The 24,271-nt window shown below is 49.9% G+C and overlaps 5 protein-coding genes across 5 annotated transcripts; 4 read left to right on the forward strand and 1 right to left on the reverse strand.

Moving 5' to 3' along the window:
• Positions 1-3,281: 3,281 nt before the first annotated feature.
• Positions 3,282-4,075, forward strand: RAS1 (Ras GTPase; the record flags this gene model as incomplete). Its single annotated transcript, XM_044810993.1, has 2 exons — positions 3,282-3,359; positions 3,410-4,075. 2 exons carry the CDS (start codon positions 3,282-3,284, stop codon positions 4,073-4,075), a joined length of 744 nt encoding a protein of 247 aa, XP_044671876.1.
• Positions 4,076-6,069: 1,994 nt separating this feature from the next.
• KY384_002471 (uncharacterized protein) lies at positions 6,070-10,044 on the forward strand (the record flags this gene model as incomplete). Its single annotated transcript, XM_044810994.1, has 1 exon — positions 6,070-10,044. The coding sequence occupies one exon, from the start codon at positions 6,070-6,072 to the stop codon at positions 10,042-10,044; it is 3,975 nt and encodes a 1,324-aa protein (XP_044671877.1).
• A 924-nt stretch (positions 10,045-10,968) lies between these two features.
• On the reverse strand, positions 10,969-13,176 carry KY384_002472 (uncharacterized protein; the record flags this gene model as incomplete). Its single annotated transcript, XM_044810995.1, has 10 exons — positions 10,969-11,219; positions 11,269-11,283; positions 11,334-11,361; positions 11,421-11,507; positions 11,733-11,740; positions 11,947-12,163; positions 12,387-12,701; positions 12,756-12,935; positions 13,061-13,093; positions 13,153-13,176. 10 exons carry the CDS (start codon positions 13,174-13,176, stop codon positions 10,969-10,971), a joined length of 1,158 nt encoding a protein of 385 aa, XP_044671878.1.
• Positions 13,177-14,687: 1,511 nt separating this feature from the next.
• Positions 14,688-15,794, forward strand: KY384_002473 (uncharacterized protein; the record flags this gene model as incomplete). Its single annotated transcript, XM_044810996.1, has 2 exons — positions 14,688-14,757; positions 15,088-15,794. 2 exons carry the CDS (start codon positions 14,688-14,690, stop codon positions 15,792-15,794), a joined length of 777 nt encoding a protein of 258 aa, XP_044671879.1.
• Positions 15,795-22,706: 6,912 nt separating this feature from the next.
• Positions 22,707-23,567, forward strand: KY384_002474 (uncharacterized protein; the record flags this gene model as incomplete). The annotated part of the gene is made up of 2 exons (XM_044810997.1): positions 22,707-22,961; positions 23,013-23,567. 2 exons carry the CDS (start codon positions 22,707-22,709, stop codon positions 23,565-23,567), a joined length of 810 nt encoding a protein of 269 aa, XP_044671880.1.
• Between the last annotated feature and the right edge of the window lie 704 nt (positions 23,568-24,271).

The following is a 24,271-nucleotide window of genomic DNA, read 5'->3' on the forward strand; positions in this document are numbered from 1 at the left end:
GAACCTCCTGCCTTGCATTCAAGCTCCGAGTGTATCTAGTCACACACTTGAACCTGTAAGTGGTATGCAGACAGTGGGATATCGTCGCCGAATTCGCGGTTTCAATAAGTCTCCGTCCGCAGATCGACCCGAAGTCCAGGAGAATTCAAGACTAAATCAAGGAAACGGATTGTGCGCGTCACTGGGCACGTTGAGTATAAAGAAATCGGGCTATAGGACAGTGAAGAGATGTCAAACGAAGCGGATCGTCTCAGCGAAATGGACTTTTCATCCCAGCGCCCGCCATGCTGAAAAGCAAACACAAGGGACAAGAGAGGGAAAAGGAACGCATTTTGCTGGCTTAAAGGTCGCGGAGAAGCTTGCAAAAACCTTATTCCAAGATACAATAGCATTAAACATAGATCACTTGCCTCTCACTCTACTTGCCCATGCTCCCTCCGCACACGCTCACTCCCATCAGCCTCCTATTGCTACGCCGTAATCACGGTAGTCTTAGCAAGGGTCTACTGGGGCAGGTCGTTAGCTGGACACCACAAGGACATTCTGAGAGAGCGACGACTGCGATTTGTTGGCACCGGCCTGCGGCCTGTTCGTGGTAGATGTCGAAGGCGAAGAATGTGCCATGGATGGCTTCTATCTGACCCTCATGGGTCTGGCATCTATGGAGATCCAGCGGATACGCTGGCTGTGGAAAGTGTGGGAGCGCGTCCAAGAACTCTCAAATTCGAAGGTATTATGGCGGCGAATTGAGATCAATCGCGGTGTACTGCCATCAGAATGTATATAATATCGCCATTTTTACTGCCAAGGCCCTACAGAATCTCGATCTCACCATAGGTACTAGTCGCTATGGGCTACGATTGATATAGTAGTTAGTAGTGATGCTTCTCGTCACTCCAATGTTAGACTCTTACGTATTTGCTAGAGAAGCTCAGTGCCGCTGCTTCCATTCTTATGACCGGACAGCATGGTTAGAGCATCTGATGGCCTGATCTTCGAATGATGAGAGTGAGACGAACGTGTGGATGTCTTGCGCCTGCTAACAACGAATGTGAGGCCATGACAATGGTCAGTGCACTGATTCGTAGAATTGCAGCAGATCCTTATCTATCAACTCGAGATTTTCGAGCGATCAACAGAAAAAGCAGAACATGCGGTTGGTGGACTCGAGGCGAGCAAGTTTTAGCAAAGAGGTATGCAACTCATGCGTGAATTGCAACGTCTGGCACAGTCACTCTAAGCAACATGACTACTGAGAATGAAATCACACCATTCGTCCCAAATCGCTCGTCCCAGTCGGCTTGCTAATCTAGACGAGGATATTCGCGGCTTAGCCATGCTTCCGTGCTCGCAATCTTGCTCGTGGGAGTAAAATTCTCTCTCATTTGAGGAATGAGACCTACAGGGCGAACGGGTATTCTGCCCATCGGACTTCATCGCTTGACAGGGCTGGCGGTGAAGGCCTAAGAAGCAGGGCCTGCTGGAGAAGTCCTAGAAGGAAGCTCGGCTCGGTCACCCTACAAATTGGGAAATCGCGAAGGATTCGTGTGATCAGCAAGCGGCATGGCTTGGTGCTTTCACTCACAGTGCACGACGTCGCCAGATCCCGTCCCCGTGGATGGCTTTGCCTTCCGAACCGTCCCACCGCGGCTGGTATGAATGCTCTGCTAGCTAATAAGGGTAGCTTCTACATCGAGACCAAAACGTCAACAAAAATGAAGCTTTATGAAGCGAGCTACCCACGCATCTTGGTGCCCCCACGAGCGGACTAATCTATGAAATTGTGACGTGGACGTATGATCCAAGTTTTAACGAGGATCAGCAGAAGTCTTTGCAGATAGTTCTACGACGAGCGTTGTCTGTTGTCAGAAAAACTCGTGCCCCGATGTCTTCTCGATCGATGCAGGCAGATGGGAGCGTGATCAGAGGCTTTCGTGGCAATCTTGGCTTACGGAAGATTGCCAGCCACACACAGGAAGGGACTATGGCACAGCATTGACCGCACCTTTCACGCATGCGGAGGTTCATTCTTCGTCAATTTGCTGTGTCCTGTTAAGCCTTCGAATAACAGAAATGCCGCGTTGTGATTTTCCTCGAGCAGGACCATGATACTCGAGCCTTTTTACGCTTTCTGCCATCCCCAGAGCCTTGTCGCAAATTCTCCGCCACTGGTGGCAGCACCAGTGGGCAGGGCATAGGCGTCGCCTTTAGACGCAAAAGCGCTGCAGGAACCCAAATCGCTGGGACAGTGGTCTGTGTCCTCGGACGGATGAGCTTCTTTTCATACGGCGACGCTCATTGGGTCTCAAATGCGACTATATCCAACGTCTCAAGGGATGAAAGCCGACGGCTTTTAGCCTGTGCATTAGTTGTGGAACTTGTGGTAGGCTTGGAGTAGTAGGCTGGGGAGCTGGGAGCTCTGATGGCGAGCTAGGGACCCTAGATGTGCCTAGGGTAGAGTTTGCTTGTGCATCCGATATTCGAACTTGTGTCTCTGGGAGAGATAGCCCCGCCCTCAACCTCAACTTTGAATTCTGTCAAGGGCCATGGCTTCCCACTGCCACCTCCCTCCTCATTCTCCTCGCGTTGTTGTCACCTACGTGCCAGAACCAACACGGGCAACATACCCTCAGCCTGCCTCTCGTTGCCTCTATTGCCCCCATCCGCCGCACCCTCTGACTTCCAATCTTACCGATTGCTTGCCAATCCAACTCCCAGCCCTCCCTGGCCACCCTCCCAACTTGCCCAAGACACCACTCCTGCGTACGGACATCCTCGAAACCCAAGCATTCTACGAGCACGAGGCCGGATGACAATCCGGTAAACACTCTACGCACCGGCCCTACCCTATACTTATTAAAAGCATCCAATCCGGCCTTCTACCGCTCCTCTCGAACACTGTCTCTGTTTCGCCCTGTTTCCATTCAGGTACCTGCGTTATTTCTGATACAGCCTCTACACCATAATTACGACCACTCTTATATTTTAGGACGGTTTCAGCGGGAGTACTGCCGATAGCATCCGTCTTTCGGGAGAATGGACCGTACCTAGACCCTGAATGTGGTACTGGAAATAGTCAAAGGACAGTATCAGCGATCGACACCTATTTCGTTGTACCCAAATCATCTAGGCTATAAGTCTTCTTGCTCGATCGATCATATTGCCATCGGTTCAAGACTTGTTCAACACCCGCCTTTTTTTCAATCAAGAAGTACATTTGTGCTCCTTACAGCTCGAAGCTTACCAGTCTACTTGACATACTCACAATCCACTCTCAAACAATGGCTGGGAAAATGACTTTGTATAAATTGGTGGTGCTGGGCGATGGCGGTGTTGGGAAAACTGCACTTACAATTCAGGTACATGATCAAGTTAATCCCTCACCCGCTCAGAAATAACGATCGTTTAGCTATGTCTCAATCATTTTGTTGAGACTTACGATCCGACCATAGAGGACTCATATCGCAAGCAAGTTGTGATCGACTCCCAGTCTTGCATGCTTGAAGTTCTGGACACCGCGGGCCAGGAAGAATACACAGCCCTTCGGGATCAATGGATAAGGGACGGTGAAGGCTTCATACTTGTGTATAGCATCATATCCCGAGCTTCATTCAACCGCATCCGCAAATTCCACAGTCAAATACAGAGAGTCAAAGACGCTTCTAGCGCAAGCTCGCCTACTGCGCACAGCTCTTACCTCTCCTCGCCTCTGTCTGGAAATGTGCCTTTTGGCAACCAGGCCACCGGGCCTGCGCCTGTCATGCTGGTTGGGAATAAATCCGACAGAGTCACTGAGCGTGAGGTCTCTACACAAGAGGGTAGTGCTCTGGCCAAAGAAATGGGCTGCCAATTTGTTGAAGCCTCCGCAAAGAACTGCATCAACGTTGAAAGAGCCTTTTACGATGTCGTTAGGAGCCTCAGGAATCAACGGCAAGACTCGTCTCTGGTCAGAAGCGGGACGAATCACGGTAAAATCGGAGGCCCAAGCAGCATGTCAGATACACGGGACGGCAAACGACGTGGCCCTCGAGACACGGTGAAGAAGTCTCCGAGAAGACCGTGCAATATCCTTTAAGGCCAACTCTGCCTGGACAGGCCAACTGCACCTTTTTGATAACCAGGAATGTAACTTCCTAGGGTCCAATGGCATCTTCAAACATCCTATGCGCAATGAACGACATTCGACACCACTAGCGCTCCAACTTCGTCTATACATAGTACGATAGCCGCAAAGGCGCAAAATCATTTCAGTTGCTTTGTTTTGATCACAGGAGGACGACTCGCGCTACCGCTTTGCTCGCGCATTGCTCACACTGCTTTACTGTACAGCATGTTTGGTCTCGAATAGATTTCGCAATTATTCGTCACAACGGCATGATCGTCATTTGATATCATATATTTAGGGGGTAAAGTCGGCTTTATAGACAGGTTAAGGGGCCATGTGTGAACATCGATTGGCAAGGATACGTGGTGGGATTGATAATTATGACAGATATGATTTCACCGACAGCTCTCAGCGCATTTGAATTCCGTTGCTTCTCGCTACAGCGTGCTCATGGAGTCAACGGTGGGAAACGGGGCAGATCAATGGACATAGGAAGAAGATACCCAATATCAAGATCGTCGTCACCTAGTGAAACTTGTGCATTTGTCTCTTCATCCTCAAAGGAGCATCTCCCAATCTAGAGGTGCCATACACATAGACGACATTTCCCTCCACATACGCGCTCCGCTTGCGAACATGATCATACTAACATATTGCATTATGACACTTCATTTTATGCAACATCCATGCCGATTGCACACGGTATCCAGACGAGATGATCGCCATCATTCAAGGCTTATCTCATTTCAACAGCTTTCGTTGGGCAGTCTCCGCAAGGGTTCTGATTCTGCGGATAGCACACCGTGAATAATAATGTCTTACCAGTACCCGACCGAGCTTTCCTGGTCTACATTTAAACAGACCTTCTTTCTAAAATATCCCTTTTCACCCACAGCGGACAAACAATGGAGTTTGCCTATTTTGATGTATGCCGACCAAGAAAATGGAAGATCCCATTGAGGCCGCAAACGAGTCACTGAGGGATCCAGTGGTGGCTGTGAGAACAGTACACTCAAAGGAAAAGTCTTCATTCTTGAGGAGGAGATGATATGTTACTGTATGCTCCTCGGACAGGGACTTCCGCATACTCGGCGCGTGCGAGAGTGAGGACAATGTCGAGATGGTAGGAAGACGACAGCAATGTATCATTGCTGGTTAATTGAACAGTTGGATGACATACGGTATTTTGGCAACCGGAGAAAAGTCCTAGGTGCCGGGAGCGAATCAACGCAAGACGGGCCCAGGCTTCGCACAGGATCCCGCTGCGAGCTGCAAGCTGCATCCCTGAGGCCTGAAGGTTGGAATAATGGGGCCCTTTATATGCTTCCCATGCATGATGCATCAATCTCCGATGGGACGTGCAATCCTGGCAAATACCAGGCCAAGTCTTTCCTGCCATTCGTTGCTAATCTTCTGATCTTGCCCCAATGCGTAGAAAGTCCCCCCACCTGGAATCCTGGACGTCTGAACTTGCCCTGTGAATAGGGAGAGCTCATTAGCTTCAATCCACTGACAGTCCGTTCCAAGTAGTGGGTGGAGGTCCATGCTTGTCCGAGTTTGTAAGTCTATATTCAACCCTCCCCTAAGTGACGCCGCCCCTCAACACGTCGGTGGCTCACAGGACTAGGAGCGCTGTTTCAAAGCGTCGTCTGCTTTGTGTTCCGTGCGAAGCATTTGCAGCCTTTTCTGATCTTTAATTAGGCATGGTATGTGGTTTCCACCAAGGCGCTTCCCTCCACTGACGACTAACGCGCATTCACAGTCTTCACCTGTCACTTTTGTATATACACACAAACCCAACACACCATACGGACGCTTTTAAGAGATGCACCTACAGAGAACCAAAAACCAAACATCACAATACACCAATATCTTAGTGAGGCATGGACTCCTTCGGATGAGCCTTTGAATTGCTACATGAAGCCTAATATAAGAACGATCCTTATTTGGATCCGAGGGTCACAATGGCTCTCGAGCACGGTCAGACCATGACTCCGCACCATGTTCCTACTCCATCAGAAACGCCTTTCGAGACCCCTGGACTGGGCCTCTCCCAACACTCCTCTCGCCATGGATCAACTTCTAATTTCACGACACCGCTTGCGTTTCCTCCCGAGCACGACTCTTACTTCCCTCGCTCTCAAGTGGACAGAGACACAGTCTATGTGGAGAAGAGATCCTCGCGACGATTTACATCAGATTTGGACAACTCTCTTATCCAACAGATTCATACCTTGCGTCTTGAGCGTGACGAAAAGAATGCTGCCGTGGAAAGGTTGGAAGAAACCTTTCACGAGAGTAAGACAGAGCAAGAAAGACTTAGTCAGGAGGTTGCATCGCGAAATGCAGAAACAAGATCGGTGAAGAAGCAGATGCAATTACTTGAAAGCGGGACTTTAGCTGCGTTAGGAGATATAGCAAAAGAGAGGGATGATGCAATGGGCGTCGCTGTTGAAACGCGGAAACGGCTGGAGGCATCTAATCAAAAGCTTCGCGCTCAGGAGGAAGACGCAGAAAGGGCACAAAACATAAAAGACAAGGAACAGGAGGCATGGTTGGATGATAAGCGTAACCTTGAGCGGAAAGTTCATATTTTAGAAAGTCGACTCAAAACAATGGTCGCCGAAATGGTTGCCGCAGAATCGGCCTGGATGGAGCAGTCGGGCGCAAAGGAAGACAACGAGAGCATGCAAGAGGCGGCAGCCAAAGGAGATACGTTCAGCGTACGCTCAAACAGTCGTGCTGAATCAAGAATAAGTGTCAGAAGCAATGAGGATTACCAGGATTCGAAAGACCCACGATTTCGTGCGCCATCACGCTTGAGCGCTTTGCCTGAGTTAGGAGAGTCAACGAGTAGTTTGAGTCTGGCCGATGAGCTTGGGGACAACGATTCCGAGCAAGATGAAGTCGACAATCAGGACAGCGTACCACCAGACTCTCCTGAACGTCTTCCGGAAGAGGCCGAACATCGCGCTCGCCGCTTCTCAGGAGACTATAAAGCTCGGAAAATGATGGGTCTGCCTTTAGAATATAGTGATGCCGCAGACAAGGCACTTGATCAGCACGCTGCCGGGATCGTCAAGGATTATGTGCGCCATCCTGCAAGGGACAACAGCATTGCCTACAATGATATTGCGACGCAGTATTCCCCACCACTTTCACCCAAACATTCGAAGCAAGGTTCCTCTAGTACTGCACCGAATGCGTCCGCTCAGCTAGAACATGCAACAAGACCGAAGCGGGTTTCGATTCCGTCGGTATTCTTGGGGCAAACAACAGCGCCTGCCTTGGCGGCGCCAAAACTTGCTGTCACCATCAATGCTTCATGCCAGACGGAAGATCTGGATCAAAGTGATGCAGGTGCCTCATCGTCTTCGGCTTTTCCTGCAGAAGTGTTCGATAGCTCCACGCAAACTACCGAGCAGAATGAGGATTTGAAACTGAATGCACTTAGCCGTGTTGATCCTCTTTCGATGGATATACCATTTATAACCATTCAGCCGCCTGCTTCCAGGCCTTCCTCTTCTCACGCAAGCGTCATGCTGCCTCCGCGAACGAAAAACGCAGGCTGCCAGGCTGAGTTAGACGTACCGCGTAGTGTTCGTTCCGTTTGCATGCAAACGGAGGAGATTCGGGTGGATAAGCGGCCTCTTCGTTTGCCACCTCGACTAGCTTCAGTGTCTGCTTTGACACAACCATCTCCCAGATATGCTGATCGGCGCCAACAGCGAGGTGCACCCAGACTTGCGAAAGCTCCTAAACGAAATCTCAAGAGTCCACCTCCGGTGCTACAACATGATCCACCGCCAGAGAGTCCGCCAATAAGCAGTATTCGAGATTTCTATCCTGGTCAAAATGATGACGGGCCTTTAAACGAGAAAAACCAGACAGGCCCTCGACGGCCGGTAAGGTCTGACAGCATTTTTGCTGGCTTCTCGGACGATGACTTGCTGGAGAATGTTGAAGTCGAAATAAGCGACGATGAGATCAACACCGCTCCACCCATACGTAAAACATTGTCAAAGGTCAAAGATTCCTGGAAACTGGTGCCCCAAAATCGGGTAACGGTGCTTGATCGCCTGGAGTCCGCGTCTGAGACCGAAGCACAAGCGAATGGTGGCGCTTCTCAGCTATCAAAGGAAGAAGGGACGGTCGAAGGGACGGTCGCGGGGTCATCTAAGACATTCAATCCTAAATCTCCACCACCGGCCCCGTTGAAGCTTGCAGCGGCCAAGCATCATGGTGCTCGGAAAGCAGCCCCTCTGTCCACGGGGCCAGCGGACTACAGTCAACGGAAAAGAAGCCCGAGTGAACCAAGCGCCTCAAATGCCCCTGCAGAAATGCCTCCACCTCCGTTTCCAGTGCCTACCAGATCAAGCTCTCGGAAGATACCTATTAGCGCTAGTGAAGGTGCAGGCAGTCCGACTCCCTACTCTACGAGCTTCTTCACAACGGGTCGCAAGAATACGAAAAGGAAGCCTCCTGTCAAGCCGAAGATTCTGCGGAAAACACAATCTGCGGCTGCGGTAACACATCCTACCCCTCCCACAGAGCTTCCGCCGCCTCTGCCCGCCTCGACAGCTTCAACAGCCTCCAATCCGCCAAGCACACCTCCCCGTCGACCTCGGAATCAATTCATACTTCCGTATCCAAGTGAAGCTGAAGAGAAAAAACACAGCATCGATCCTGAAGTACCTCAGTCGCCACAGGAAGATACCGGCGTCGAATCTCAAAGTCAGCATACGAGCGTGGTCGATGCAATCGCCCAGACGATGGTTGGTGAATGGATGTGGAAATATGTTAGAAAGAGAAGCTCGTTCGGAATTACGGAAAATGCGCAGACAGATTTTCAGAATGGAAAGGTGGGTGATTCTGGTGCGGTTGGGGGAGTGCGACATAAGCGTTGGGTCTGGCTTGCACCATATGAACGTGCTGTAATCTGGAGCGGCAAGCAACCGACATCAGGGCCTGCCTTGTTGGGCAAGGGTGGAAGGAAGCGTAGGTCAATGACTCATTGTTGCTTGATAATGACTGACTTTCTGCCAGTTGCCATCCAATCTGTCTTAGATGTGAAGGACGAAACCCCTCTTCCTAAGGGATTTACACACGAACCAATTTTCAATCGGTCAATACTCATACTCACACCTGATCGGGCTTTGAAGGTCACAGCAGTAACCAGAGAGCGTCACTACATATGGCTTACTGCGCTCTCTTACCTGAGTGCTTCAAGCCAAGGTATGACGGATTTCGAGACGCCCTCACCAGAGCAACAAGCCCAGTTACCAAGACCGCCTTCACAAGAGCCCGTCGTCAACGTTCGACGAGCACCCCATCGCGATTCTATCCGAGTATCTAAATCAAAAGGCAGACCCTCAATCGGGCCGCATTCTTTCTCGTCGCCCACCGCGGAGGCTACTTACTCAAACGTCCCACAAATTTCATTTGACAGCATTGAGCGCCCATCTGAAGAGGCGGCCGAACCACCACAGATTCCACGGATTGCTGCACATGCAAGAAAGCGGAGTAGCACTGGACCGCGAATGATACCTCTTAGTTCACTTGGCAATTACCCAAATAACGCCGCCGCAACCGCCTCGAGTATTGAGTTCAACATACCAACCACTCGCGACAGGTATGAGAAAGGTCGACCTTTCTCAAGAGGTACCTCTAATCCGGCCACAACGCACACCACCATGACGCGTAGTACCACTGACACACACATCATTCCTAACGACTTCTTCGATGCTGTTGGCACTGTCAGGATGGAAGCTTTTGTGCAAGACAAAGAAAACCACCAGGCACCAAAAAGAAAGGCCAAAGAGCCACGAAGCTTCCGCACTCGACAGGGCAAGAAGAAAGACCTTTCTTACTGGGGCGTTACAGAAGGCAGTGCGGGGAGTGAGGGGAGGAGGAGCGAAGATCCTTTCCGAGGATTTTAATTGATTGCAATTGAACGGACGAATTCATCGCCCAAGAGGAACAAATAAAAGTGTATATAAGTCTGTCTCACAATAGAGCGGAACGGTATGGTGTCAGGTGCATGGACTGTAATACAGAAAGGCTTCCGCTGAGGATATGAGAGAGCGAGATAGGTATGGCGCAAGCCGGGAGGGAAAGAGGAGGACGGCGTACATAGTAGCACCTAATGATGTGATTGATGCCTCTTTGTCTTCTTTCTTGAAGAGTATACTTAGCGATGCTGTCGAAGTATGGTACGACTTATTTTTTCATCTTTTTCTCACTTCTTTTTGGAAACCTCAGAGTGGCCACGGCTTCTCAATGGCACATGTCAAAATTGTGGTGTATTATTTCAAGCTGCCCTTTAGACCACTCGATGAATTTCAGCAGAAGAAAGAATTAGACCAGATGCCTGATATCGATGAGAGCAGATTTCGGAATACAAGATGAATGCGAGCAATCTGCTAAGGAGCTACGGGGGCGAGTGATTGGAACTTAGACAGGAAGTGTCATGACGGCACTTTGAATAACAAAACAATAGGTAGACGCAAAAGTAACAAAATAGATTGTTCTTTGCGAAGGGGGGTTTCAAGTATGCCGGCGAAGAAGAGTTCCAGCTGAACATCTTCAAAGTGTCCAAATATTCTATTCATTGAGATCTGTTTCTAGACAGGCATCCATCTACTAAGGAGATAACAATCTCCTAATCACTGATCAAATCGCTAACTTCCTTTCCTAGGGCACGAATGTCACCTCCATGTATAAGTCTCACATCCAAGGGTATTCTTGACATCCAAAGGTATGGGAATATCAACCTAAAAGTCAAAATCTTTGGCAAGAAGCACTTCCCCTTCACCCAGCCTATGTCTCCGAAGACCCTTGAAATGGCTAGAGTCATTCCCCCATTATTTTGCCCATTGATCTGGATCCTTCTTTAACCTGATGGATTGGATTTTGATAAATCCTGTCGTATCTTCTGGATTAAAGTCGTCTAGTGAGTCCATTGAGGCCTCCTCCTGACTATATAGCCTTGAGCTGCTGGACCGACCGAGTATATACACATTCCCTTTGTAGCACCTCAAACGAACTTCGCCGTTCACGTTAGCTTGGCTGATGAGCAAGCACTCCTCTGTGAATTGGCGCTCCGGCGCGAAGTCTTGAGGCGTTAGTACAAGCTGAAAATGTATATGAAAGCTTTTACTTACACAGCCCGCTGTACACTATGGAGAAGGTCAGTAATTGCCATCAAAATATGAACGTATTGACTTACGCTGAATACTCCAGTTATGGGTAATGAACTGGACTCGAACATCAGCTATTATTGCAAGGACACCACTAGTAATGATGCAGGGTTTACCTGATCCCGAAGAGCCCTAACTTGCGAATCAAGCGTCAAACCCTCGAGATCGAGATGAGCGAGACGGAGGATGCTGAGCGCCGGTGACTACTCCGTATAAATGAATCAGTCAGAAGACGTTACCTATATGCAAACATATTTTTCGTGTGAAAAAGTTTAAGAAAACAATTTTCCAAGACCAAATGAAATAGAAAGGTTATCTCCCAAAATCTTAGGAGCCAGACGCAATTTTCCTTCACTTCCCTTCGATCTACCTTAGGAGAAATTCCCAAATAGCACAAATTCCACAATGGGAAACCGGAAATAACCTACGTCGTAGCCTATTCGAAAGTTAGCATGTATAGAACGACGAGAAGGTGCGTAGGCTTCATCCATCCTCGACTTTTGAGTCCAATAAATCTCGATTCTACAATGTCGATTCTGCCTATACCTAGATCGCGGTCACAAGTATTAGAATATTCCGACCCCAAAGAATCCAAAAAATGGCCAATATCCAAAAACAAGGGAGGACAATTGAGTCACGAACCATGGACCCTCCCGATCTGATTGAGCTCCTTGAAGAGCTGTACAGAGTCCGTGAACGTTTTCTGTGGCGTGACAAGCTTGGTCGGAATACCTTTCTCGAAACTAATTACAATATCGGTAGGCTCGTTAGGAGCTTTTTGAGGGTCGTCAGTCATAGTCCACATATCCTCTGGAGGGCTTTGATCTTCGTTCTCGAGCACTCCGGCTTCGTACGAGCACTTGTGAAAAATCGGAGTCAGCAATGCTTCTTCAGACTACGAGAGGGAGTCGAGAGGAGGTTGAAAAGGAGTAGTGAAGAAATCAAGAGATAATCAAAGAGGAGTTAACTTAAGTCGAGAAGAAGTCGATAGATGTCTCTCGAACTTTTACTCCCGTGACTACTCTTGACTTTCGACAGGATGGCCGCATTAGGAAAAATTGTATTCTGAAAACATCACTTACGTGCGCAAGGTTGGCATCCATTGACCAGGGCTTGGCTTTGGTAGACGTGACCGGCAGGCCTGTTTCTGCAGCATAGTCCAGCAGATCATTTCGGCCCTTGAATCTGTTGAAGAATCTACTCTCTCTCCATGGGGCGATGATCTTGATAGAAGGCTTGATTGCATATGCAGCGAGCTCGAAGCGGACTTGGTCGTTGCCCTTGCCGGTGCAGCCGTGGCTCACAAAGTCACAGCCTTCACGCTCTGCCGTTCGCATAAGACAACGTGCAATCACAGGACGTGCGAGTGCGGTGCCCAGAAGGTAGCGTCCTTCGTACTGCGAGCCTGAATCAGTCCATGCAAGCTAAATGAGCAACTGAGGTATAGGCACCTGAGCATTGCATTGTACAGCCCTAAAGCACAGTTTCTCCACAAACTCTTTCTGTAGATCCTCAATCACCATCTTTGTGGCCCCAATCTTGAGTGCCTTCTTCTCGACTGCGTCCCAATCCTCTTCCTGTCCAACGTTCGCAAGGCAGCAAACGACCTCATATCCCTCGTCTGTATCATTCTATAGTCAGTCCTCAATGATACTTTAGGAAGCTCGAGGTCGTGGGTATCCTACCAAGTAGCCATCGTAGGATACAGCTCGTATCCAGACCACCTGCGTGCCTATATCAGCAAGTGCCTCCTCACAAGATCTTCAGACGAAATCTGACCGCTGTAGGCCTAGATATAATTAGCGAGACTTTCTACAAATGTTTTTGGCCATGGGAAGGATCACGTACCAAAACAACTTTTCCCTTCGCCATAGTATCGTGAATTCGGAGCAGATGATACGGTTGCGCGGGGAGTGGACGAGTTGGTGGGAAGTGTTGTGGGATGAGTCAATGACAGTCCCAACGCCTTCTTTTTATCGACAAGGCTTGCAGAAAGTCAATTCATACTTTAGCCCACAAATTTATATATTTCCCCCGGGTCTACGTTTTCCCGCCCGCGCCGAAACTTCTTAGCGCAGAAGAGTCATTACGAGGCGGAGGAGCGAAACCCCTTGAGGCAAACCCTAGCTTTGCAGGCAGAAAATGACTTTGATGTGGACTTGATATGTCAATCTTGGCGATTGGAACGATTGAAGTGGTTACGGTCAACGGGATTCCTCCTGCTAATATTCAGGTAGCAAGAGCACGAAGCAGGTGGGAGGCCGTGCATGATACCATCTGCATGTGGGGATGTCCAACTACGGGTCGAACGGGGCAGCATAAAAGCCTGCTACTAAGTATAAGCTCCCCGAGATCAATGCAGTTGAAAGCTAGAAGCAGGTGTGAGAAGGGCATGTCTTAAGTCATGGATGGATGAATGCTGGATTTCAAGGAGGACTGGGCGGGCGAGTGAGTGTCAAGTGGTATGAGATGCCCAGATAGAAGCCTTTATGTGACCTATAGATATCACATGAATGGCACTGTTCTCCATCGAGAAGGCGACAAAATTCGCAGACTCTTGTGTCATGATGAATCGGTCTCGGATTGGTAAAGGATGAACTACCTCATTGCATTCCTTTCATTTGGCTCGCCGCTGATGGCATGGTTTCAATTTTCGAGTAGACAGTCTCAGTGCCTTCGATATTATAATCCCACGACAACACAAACCCTGCGCGTCATTTCGCGATCTAAGGATCAGATCCTAGTACTATGCAACTGTAATCGCAAAACCTAGTAGCGAGCTCAGAAGTCTTGTAGACGTTTCAAGCAAGAACAAGTATGTAACTTGAGTTCTTCAGCTGACTCTTATGTCGCAGCATCAATCGACAGCTGCCGTCATATGGATACGGATGACGATTCAAGGGGCGTTGGTGGTGCTGTGCCTTCGGCAAAGGACCAGAAGAAGTAGACCTGAAGTAGCCCCTGAATTAAATAGCCTGCAGAAACAAACGCTGACGACGATCGACATCTTCAAGCGTACGAAGACTCGAAGAGGCCCCCCGCTCCTACCTTAATTTTCCTCGTGCATGGTGATTATGACGTTTGCCAATACGACAGACGCCTGAAGCGACCGAGGATGCTCTCTCAGCTTGGTGGCCCGACTGTAGAGTATGCCCTATCATTGTTGTTGCATGCAGTTCGAGTCAGCGGTGCCTTTGTGCGACCGTGCGACCGTGCGACAGGACACCGGAACGGCTTATCAACGGCCAGATCAGCGGTTGAAACAGCGGCCACCATACTGGACCAGGCATTAGGTCCTTGAACTTTCTTCCAATCACCGAGCTGGGATCGGTCATATCTTCCCCTGACCCCAACGAACTAAGAAACAACCATACATCCCAAAAATGAAAGGACAATGGTGGAGTACACCATGCTCTCGATCTGTCATCACACTGGACAGGCCATCACCTGTAGGTGGGGCCACTCTCTCCCCCCTATCGCTTTGCTTCCGTCCTGCTACTATGCTGAATAGGGAGACCAACGCCATCTTGTCTTACCAAATATATGCCTGCTTTCTGCCCCCTCGTCTCTCTCTGCTGTTCATCACTCGTCTTGTGTGCCTCACTGTTGCGTTGTTGGTTCATCGTTCCGTTTCGGAATAACTACATTCGTTTTTATATTGGGACCTTGAAGGCCCCGTTCATTCATTCAACGCCAGGTTCATACATTACTACTCTGCCTTAAGCTAGACGTGGTACAAGTTCTCTTCGTTCGACCTCAAAAACCCGATCGTATACCACCCAGCATATACCAAAACGAAAGGACAGAACAATACAATGGCTCCATTGACTAAAACTTTTGCTCTTCTGGCCTTTGCCGCAACCGCCCTCGCCGGTCAGCATCACCAATATCCTCGTCACGCGATTTCTGGCAAGCCAACAGGGTTCCCCATTCCCACGGGGACTGCTCCTGGCACGGCTCCTTATTCCTTCTCCAACGGCTCACTGTCGTACTTCCCAACCGGCACCGGCACTGGCAGGGCAAGTCTTCCTGCCCCTACCAATGGGAGCCCGGGTCCCGGAGGCAGCCAAGGTCCTGGTGGTAGCCAAGGTCCCGGAGGGAGTGAAGGACCTGGCGGTAGCAGCCCAACGCAGGGCTCTCCTGGCAATAGCCCAGGCGGGGGTGGTGCCTCTAGCTGCCCAGCACCGAGCTCCACCGTCACCGTGACAGATGTCTACACTGTCACAGTGACTCACACAGCTTCGGCCGAGGCCACAGTTAAGCCCACCGGGCCATCATCGCCACCTTACCCCATTCCAAGCGGCAGCGGAAATGGCTCGTCAAGCTTCCCAACAGCAACGGGCACGCCCAGCGGTACGGGCACTGCTCCTGGGTCCACGGCCAGCGCCACATTCTTCCCTTTGAAAAGGTACAACAGCGACGGACTTGAGAAGGTGAAGAGAGATGAGCGACGGTCGAGGAAAGCAAGGGGGCACTGGTGGGATATCTGAGGATGTGCATTTGCTAAAGGAGTGGATGAAGGCAGGACACGGCTGCAGGAGCATAGACAGAGCTGGAGAACGAAAAAAGGAGAATCGACGTGGTGGGTGATTCGAAGATACCATGGTGTGGATGTTGTCTCTGAACAACGGGGCCCACCTTGATGACTTTCACAATTGTTGCTATTTGATTGACATAGACTTTTTACCTTTCTCTGTTTTAGACACCTTCAAGATTAGTAAAGAATCAACAAGATTCTGTCAAGCCCAGGAGGCTCTTTTTCTTGCGTGGTGTTGCACACGTGCTTGATATCCACAAAAATTACCCAGACGTAGGTGACAGATGGGTACGGATGTGGCGGTCGTTGTTGCCGCAGCCTTTCGCGGATCCGAGGCTCAACGACGCACAACAGTCGACCAACTTGCATGAGGTCTGGGCAAAGCATGCTAAAGGCGTGGGAAAAAGACATCATAAATTTATGAGTGAAAGAAGAGCAATGCACGTTGGTTGCGGGGCTTCGGTCACATATTGAGTCAAGAACGGACGAGATTCATCTCCCATGGCTCTTACACACGCACACAGCTCGCCGCCTCAGACGAACAGCGATCAAGATCCTACCCTTTCGAGCACACGAATGTGGGTTCATAGCCCTTGGAGCTGTCACTTGCTGCCTCTGCCACAATCTTTCAGTCTAGGGTCTTTCCAATGCTATCAGCCAAGCGCGCACGACGGCAACTCTAGCTCGATGGCCGATTTAGAGAGACTTGCTATCAACTAAATTGAAGACTCATACAATTTAGTTCGCTCTGCATATATTCTGCTGGAGGCTAATCACAAGGAAGACGTGCTGGGGAGATGGGGTTCATACGAAGCATTATTGAGCTGAGTGTACAGCATTCAGGGCCGAATCGCGAACATTGATGGAAGCACAATGGTCAACGCGGAAAGTCCCATGACAACGAGAGTCATATCTATCAACTTCATAATGCGGCGCGCTCAGAGTAATGAGGTATCGATAATAACCGTTTGTGCCGCAAATTCTAGATTCCGAATTTTTAAACTCAGGATACGAAGGCCGGTGCAGCCCTAGAACAGCAATTTCGCTATCAGCTGCTCTTTTGCTGCTCGGACCATAGCTCGTACAAGAGCTCTCGAACAACAGATCTGCAAGTGCGGGATGCGAGCCTCTGAGCTGTAGTCAATTGTGAGTCGCTGCAAGGTCAAATTGCGCCAATGCACTCCAGATTACGAGTTTGTATGCAGCGCCAATACTGACCACAGAAGCGTCAGCTTTCGAGAAGCACACGTGAGATCGATCCTGAAGCTGAGATGCGTCGTGGTTCTTCAAGCAAAGCTCGAGGCTGATTGGCCGTATCTATCTCAGATGGAATCTCTTGGTCTACCCAATTGTTAACGCCCGGCGATGAGAGTCCGTCGACATGTGGAAGCGACAGAGACGACAGGCTGACCAGTCGGCGTGCAGGATGCAGAGGCCTCATTTCCCCAAGCTGCAAGCACTGGAGATTCGCTGCTTTAATTGCACTGCACGGTGCATGACGCTATGGGCGGATCGAAATGAGGGTAGACGGCACACTGCAGGTACCCGCCACCGACCATGGATCTTGACGAGTGTCATTGGCAGCTCGTCGTCGACTAGAGCCGCACTAAGTAGCTAAGCTCTTTAGCGGTGAGCAATAGGAACCGAAATTGCTCGTGTGCAGTGTCACTCCTTTCCCTGGACTAGTGGAGGTAAGCCACTGGCCACTGGCCACGCGCAGGAATTTCCTACAAAGAGTCAACAAACTCCCCCTTTTCTCTCCCATCCATCTCTCTTTGATTCCATCCATACAACACCGGTGCTACACCGATTTCACTCTTTTACAGTAATCCTTAATATTTACGCTCTTTTAATACCATCAACCTAATCTGACTCTCTCCTTCACTATCACCACCAACAACGTCCAATCTATTCCACCACATCAGCAAAAATGCGTTACTCTATGATCGCTGCTCCCCTCGCCCTTGCGGCTGGCGCATCTGCCTGGAAGAATGAGACCGTCTACACCACAGAGGTCGTCACTTCCTACACCACCTACTGCCCTGGCCCGACCTCCGTCGTCCACAATGGCGCCACCTACACCGTGACTGAGGCAACCACGCTGACAATCACCGACTGCCCGTGCACCATCACCAAGCCAGTGGTGCCAACTCTCCCAGCCTACACCGCAGTTGTCCCCCCCCAGTCGCGACCTCCGTTGCACCTCCTCCAGCTGTCTCATCGGTCGCTCCCCCACCAGCCGTCTCATCGGTCGTCACACCCCCAGCAGCATCAAGCGCGGTGCCAGTCCCACCATTCCCTGTACCCTCGTCCGCCTCCCCAGCTCCCCCAGCTGGCACCGCTACATCCGCTCCCTCGGCCTCCGCTGTGCCAGTTACTCCAGGTGCCCCCACCCCCAGCCCGTTCACCGGTGCTGGAAACAAGGTGGCTGCCTCGGGTCTCGGCCTGGGTCTTGTTGCTGGTCTTGCTGCTTTCCTCTTGTAAATCTTCCCCTACTACTAAGCGGTACGGGTTTGAGCTTTACGAGGTTGGATGAGTTTTGCATACGGCCTTTTTCACCGACAGACAGGATGCTAGAAGCGATGGATGGATGGTGTTCTACCCTGGTCATCTACGGATCCAAGGGAGGGGAGTTTTCTTAATGCGATCAACCGTACTGCGCCTGCGACTCACGTGCCTGCCTGCCTTGAAGGAGGTGAAGGCCTGGGGAGCGGTGAAGCTAATTCTTAATCTATGTGGATAATGATGAGGTTGGTGTTCTTGACGAGGCAGAGATACTTGAGGAGATTGTGGGGACGAGGAGAGATGACTATTACTATCAAAATCATACGGTCTGTAGCTAGCTTTGCTGTCAATGAAGAGCCTTCAGATTCAATCTTCTTGTTCATTACAGCTGCACATCTCACTGCGTTGGCCTGGAGAAGTCATGCGACCCAAACTATCAGACCGGCAGGATTCTCATCTCCCGTGGGCGCGTACCTGCAGTAGCGCCTTCTAGTTCGGTGTGGACGTTATCAGAGAAATCATACTATTATTTGTAGTTCACCCTACGGAGTACGCCTCGTCTTTTTCGGACGGCCGGTAACGCCCACTCCGGGAAAAGAAAATGTCCGAACGCAGGTCAGAGAAAAAGGGTAAGTGAAGGTTCCTTGAAAGAAGAAGATCTGAGCACAGGCAGATACTGATAAAACCCATTTCTTGCTTTTTTCGTTTCACACCTTGCGACCGGCGGCATCAAGCTACTACACCTTCTCAAAGCGATACGTTGCCCAAGACGACGGTGGTTATATCGCGACATGGAAGACGTCCACAGAGCTCGGCGCTGGTTCGCAGAGCTACATAGTTCACTAAGATGGCGTCGGGCTTTAGTTTCAGTGCTTCATATCCTTTGCCAGTAGCCTTTCTCGAAGGCACTGAACTCAACTCTCTCACTCCATGTAGGGGCTCGTGAAAATTGTCATCTGACGTAACACGGAGGAGATCTTCCCGACCTTTTGGCATCTCCCTTAAGTGTCTCCCAAATCATGTTCGCCGCCGGATGTTTTTTTGCCCCCCGTTCTTTCATGTATTGTTGATTGGCTCTATCGTGTTTCAAGCCGATGGTTTTTCTTGATTCATCTGATGGTTCTTCTGAAGAGACCTTAGTAATGTTTGCATCCCTTCTGTCATGCCAGATACCACCATGAAAAGCAAAATCTTCTTCCCGTTGAAGGAGACCTTCCCCCAACTTCACACCACCTATTGCCACAACTTCACTATTGATGGAAATGGTCCACCCTCTTTTGCCATCAACATTCTCACGCTTGTCGTCATAAGCGGCAGCCACAACAGCTCCGTGCACACCATCCTTGAACAGAATCATAAGGACGAACTCAGGGTCAAGGGTAGACGATGAGCTTTAGTCATTTCGAGCTGGACATGAATGGACTTCCATGATTGAAGACTTGCCTTATAGATCTATTGCTGATCGCACACGTGGCTTCTAGCGGACGAGCCCAGCCTTGCGTGCAATCAGTCCGTACAATCTCCGGATATCGCCAACCAAAGGTCTCAGCCGTTGGGAACAAAGCTAGGTCGTATAGTCTGGCGCGATCTGAGAGACTGCCACATGCTAGTTGGTCTTCAGTGGCCACGGAGCGTACCGGACGAAGGATTGATAAGGTACCTCTAGACCTCGTTCTTGGGGCCTTCTAGAAGGCTGCAGGGTTTCACGAGGGTAGAAGCGAGAACGACTTATCTCTACCTAGACTGAGCTCGTCTAAAGTCAGGGAGATTGCAATGGCAAAGTGAGAGAACAAGGGACCGTATCTCGTGGGGACTTCCGAAATCCCCCCTCCCAGTGGCAACTGATCGAATAGACGGAGTACCATGATCTTTGATTAACGCTATACAAAGAGCCAGCCTGCATTTGCAGGGACTGATATACTCTCAAAATATGACATCACCAGAGGTGCTAGGCATTACTTTGCAGTGCCGGTGATATAGAAAGCAACAAGACCACATTGATTAGATTCTTTGCCGAATTGAGGTTCGCGCCAGCCTTCATATCAGGGACTCGAATCAACAACCAAAGGGGCTGTATATGAGAGATATTTCTGAAAGACGGTCGGACAGGGTACGAATGGTGTACGTGGGGATCAACGAATGGGCAGTCTCTCAGCTTTGATAACCCCCATGTGCTAAAGAGTGGGACTCCCACGCCTGAGCACGTGTATGCTCCCATTGAACTTTGAGGCTCACCATGGTGGAGCAGATTGGATTGAGTGATGGACCCTGCCTTGCCTGCCCTGACTGCGGATGATTCGCAAAGCTAGAAACTCGCCGGACTAGCCCTATGCATGTACCCCTCGGGCTACGGAAGCGGGGCTGCAGTTTAAATGAATCTCCGGCGGATGTTTAACAGCTGGCCCTGGATTTGGCCTGCCACAAAAAAAGAATCCAAAGAAATTTGATATGGCCGTGAGATTGCCCAAACCATAATGTGTTTACCGACGTTCTGTCAAAAATCGATATCACGTTGCATAATTCTTGAATGCAAATGTCAATTGTGACTGATGAGCAGCTGAACAACATCACATCGATATACTTTGACAGCACTCGGGAATCGAAGACCAGGTGGGTCCAGGAGCTCCATCGCTTTCAGTCAAATAGCTAGTCACCAATGGTCCTCACTCTCGCCAGGGAAGGGTTCACAACAATGCGATATATAGCGGCAGAAGGTAGGTAAAAGGTAGCGTGGCGTCCAAACAAACTCATGGCTGCACACGTCTGCCTGAAGTGACATGACCAAACAAATGTGATGATACCCTCTCGGCAGTTCCTGCCCTTTCAGTCCTTCCCTTCCATAGTCACCATATGAGACAGTCAACCATCTCCTCAAAGGCCCTATTTCCCGGACAGCTGCTCGACTAGCGGTGAGGCGAAGTGCTTCCCCGGATTACCTTTGCAGCATGGTTTGCTATTCATGGAGGGGTAACAAATAACATCGGGTATCGACAATCTCATCCGTGACTGCACGTCTAAGCTGACGTGGACCAAAACTATAAAGACAGCGGTATTTCTCTGGCCTCTGCTTCTTTTCCATTATTCCATAAGAACTAAAGAAAGCAATCTTTTGGTGACCCTCCAGACTACTCTTCCTTCAACACCTGGTCTGACTCGGAATTCAACGTATGATTATACTAGACCCGTAGTTGACTCAAGGACTAAGCTCGACCCTCATAGATTCGAAAGACGCTATTACCAAACCCGAGCACCTCTCATTAACTATCAACAAGCCCTCATCTCCGCACCTCTCATCCGCAATGCCGAAAGGACTACCACCAAACCGCAGACAGCTCTCTCAATCATCATCAGACACGCTCAGTGACGACCTCCACCGAGCAATTTCCTCAAGCAAGACCAAAGCTATGAAGAAGTCCCTCAGAATCAACGCCAAACTCTCATTGCAGCATCCACCACCTCCACCACCATCACCAGTCGGTTTCCTCAGCTACAAGGACCTTGCATACCGGCGATAGATACCAGCCTGCTCGGGAACTCGTAGGCTACGACTTCTTCGGATAGATATTTTGTGGGCGTTTTTACGAACAGTCAATTGGATATGACATAGGGCATGGGTGAGAAAAATGTCTTTCTAGGGGTTAGTCTCAGCTGTACGATAGTATACGAACATTTCAGGAATAGCCCCCGAAATATTTATGACATGTCATTGATCAACATTCTGTGAACTTTCCCATTGTCTTTTAGCTAGCGTAAATCCAATGATTGGCTGGTCATCCTGTATTCCCGAGTAGATGGAACCGGAGGCTTACTTTTACGTTTGAAAGGATGGATCCTATAAGCCAGCTAATCAGGTAAGCCAACGTGAATGCAACGTCAAGGTTCCCCGAGATTTAGGACCGCAGTCGGATGGAGAAAAGCAGGGAATGTGAAACGAACGGATTCCAAGTTCTGACAGGACTGTTCCTAAGGGAAAAGAAAGAAAAAAGCAATTAAATGTTTCGAGGAACAAGATACTGATTTTTGTCCAGGTGATCTGACGCAGGAAGAGAAAAGCTTGGAAAACATATGATGACTTGACAGCGTCCTATTCATATTTGGCTGTCGCTTTTCCCTCAGAAAAGGTAAGTAGGATGACAGTTGCATACGACCTGAGCCTTTTCACACGTAATTTCAATGATTCTTTGCATCTGTATATTAGAAGAAAATCGAAATATATTTCTCTATCATGCTGCGGAGAAAGGCTCGGCCCGAGCTGAGGAAGATGAATGGATAGAATGACGCACGAATTTGATATCAATCTTTCCATGCAAGAGATCATTGACAGGGCTCTGTCGGCGCCTGAAATCCAATTGATTAGTTGATGGCGCCTGCTGAAGTTATCTACCAAGAAGCGCCTCCATGGAAGGGGGCTGCAAACAATCTGCTTTTGGAAAAGGACGAGACGGAGAAGCAGCTTGAAAAACTTGTATTTGGTGACCACGTCGGCTTTCACGAGAACCTGAAGCTCGTTGGCGACCCCAATGGCCTTTCAAATGAAGAGTACAAAGATTTAGTCGAACAAGCCTCCGTTCATGGGTCAGACGAGGAAAGTTTGGGGGATGTAGACGATTCGCAGGTGCACTATTTTGATCTTGTTTAACGCGAAGACACGCTGAATTATTTTTAGCTCTTCTTTTTAGACTCAGGACCTTCTAAAGTCAATGGATCTAAGTTGGTAAAGCCAACGCTTCAGAATGAAGCGGACGGATCAGACGACGAGCCAGCCTGGATCGACAGCGACGACGAACGTCTTGTCATCTCACTCGCGTCCAACTCTCGGCTAAGAAAGTTGAGAGTCACAGAGGCAGAAGATCTAGTAAACGGCAAAGAATACACGAAGCGATTGAGACAGCAGTTCGAGCGACTCTATCCTCCACCTGAATGGGCCAATCCTTCGGCAAGAAAGCAGAAACGCAGAAAATCTAATGCATCGGACGGCTTTGAGCAATCTCCAGCTGACGACATGTCAATTGACTCAGACGATCTGTCAGCCCAGCCTCTGGACAAGCTTCTTCAATCTACCGCACCCCTCACACAACAATCCTTTACGATTCCCGGCGGAAGAAGAAAACTCCGCCCGGAAAAGATAGACGTCCACCGGCTCAAAGACATTGGTGGCACTCAGCCCGTACTCCCCCCTCCTGTCCCCTCCCATCCCTTCCCCTCCTCTTCCGCCCTATGAATCCCACTAACTTCTTCATCCTATATTTAGTCCTCAATAACAGCCCTAACCTTCCACCCCCACCACCCCCTCCTTCTCACCTCCGGCCCCTCCGGCCTCCTATCTCTATTCCACATCTCTCCCTCCCCTCCCCCCTCCTCCAACACCACACCAAACCCACTCTTGACAACCCTGCACCTCCGCCACACGCCCCTCACGACCTCCCTCTTCCTCCCCCCGGCCGGCAACAAAATCTTCCTCTCCGCCCGCCGACGGTACTTCCATGTCTGGGATCTCGAGTCTGGGAACGTGGCGAAGGTGTCAAAAGTTGTGGGGCCAGGTGGGGAGCGTTTGAGGAATTTTGAGCGGATGAAAGTGAGTCCGTGTGGGTCGTGGGTTGGGATCGTGGGGAGTGTGAGAAAGGGGGGCGGGGTGGTGCATGTGCTTGATGCAAGGACGTGCCAGTGGGTTGCGGAAGTGAGGGTGGAGGGAAATGGCGGGGTGGCAGATTTTGAGTGGTGGGGGAATGGGAGGGGGGTGTGTGTTTTGGGGAAGGGGGGCGAGGGAGTTGAGTACGCGATGGAGGAGAGGAGGGTGGTGGGGAGATGGATTGATGAGGGGGGTGTGGGTATCACGACTATTGCGTTGGGAGGAAGAGGGACAGGGGTGGATGGGCTTGGAGGGGATAGATGGCTGGCTGTGGGGAGTTCGAGTGGAATTGTCAA

This window comes from Bacidia gigantensis (assembly GCF_019456465.1).
Source record: "Bacidia gigantensis strain McMullin 20006 chromosome Unknown contig_156, whole genome shotgun sequence".
Taxonomy (NCBI): domain Eukaryota; kingdom Fungi; phylum Ascomycota; class Lecanoromycetes; order Lecanorales; family Ramalinaceae; genus Bacidia; species Bacidia gigantensis.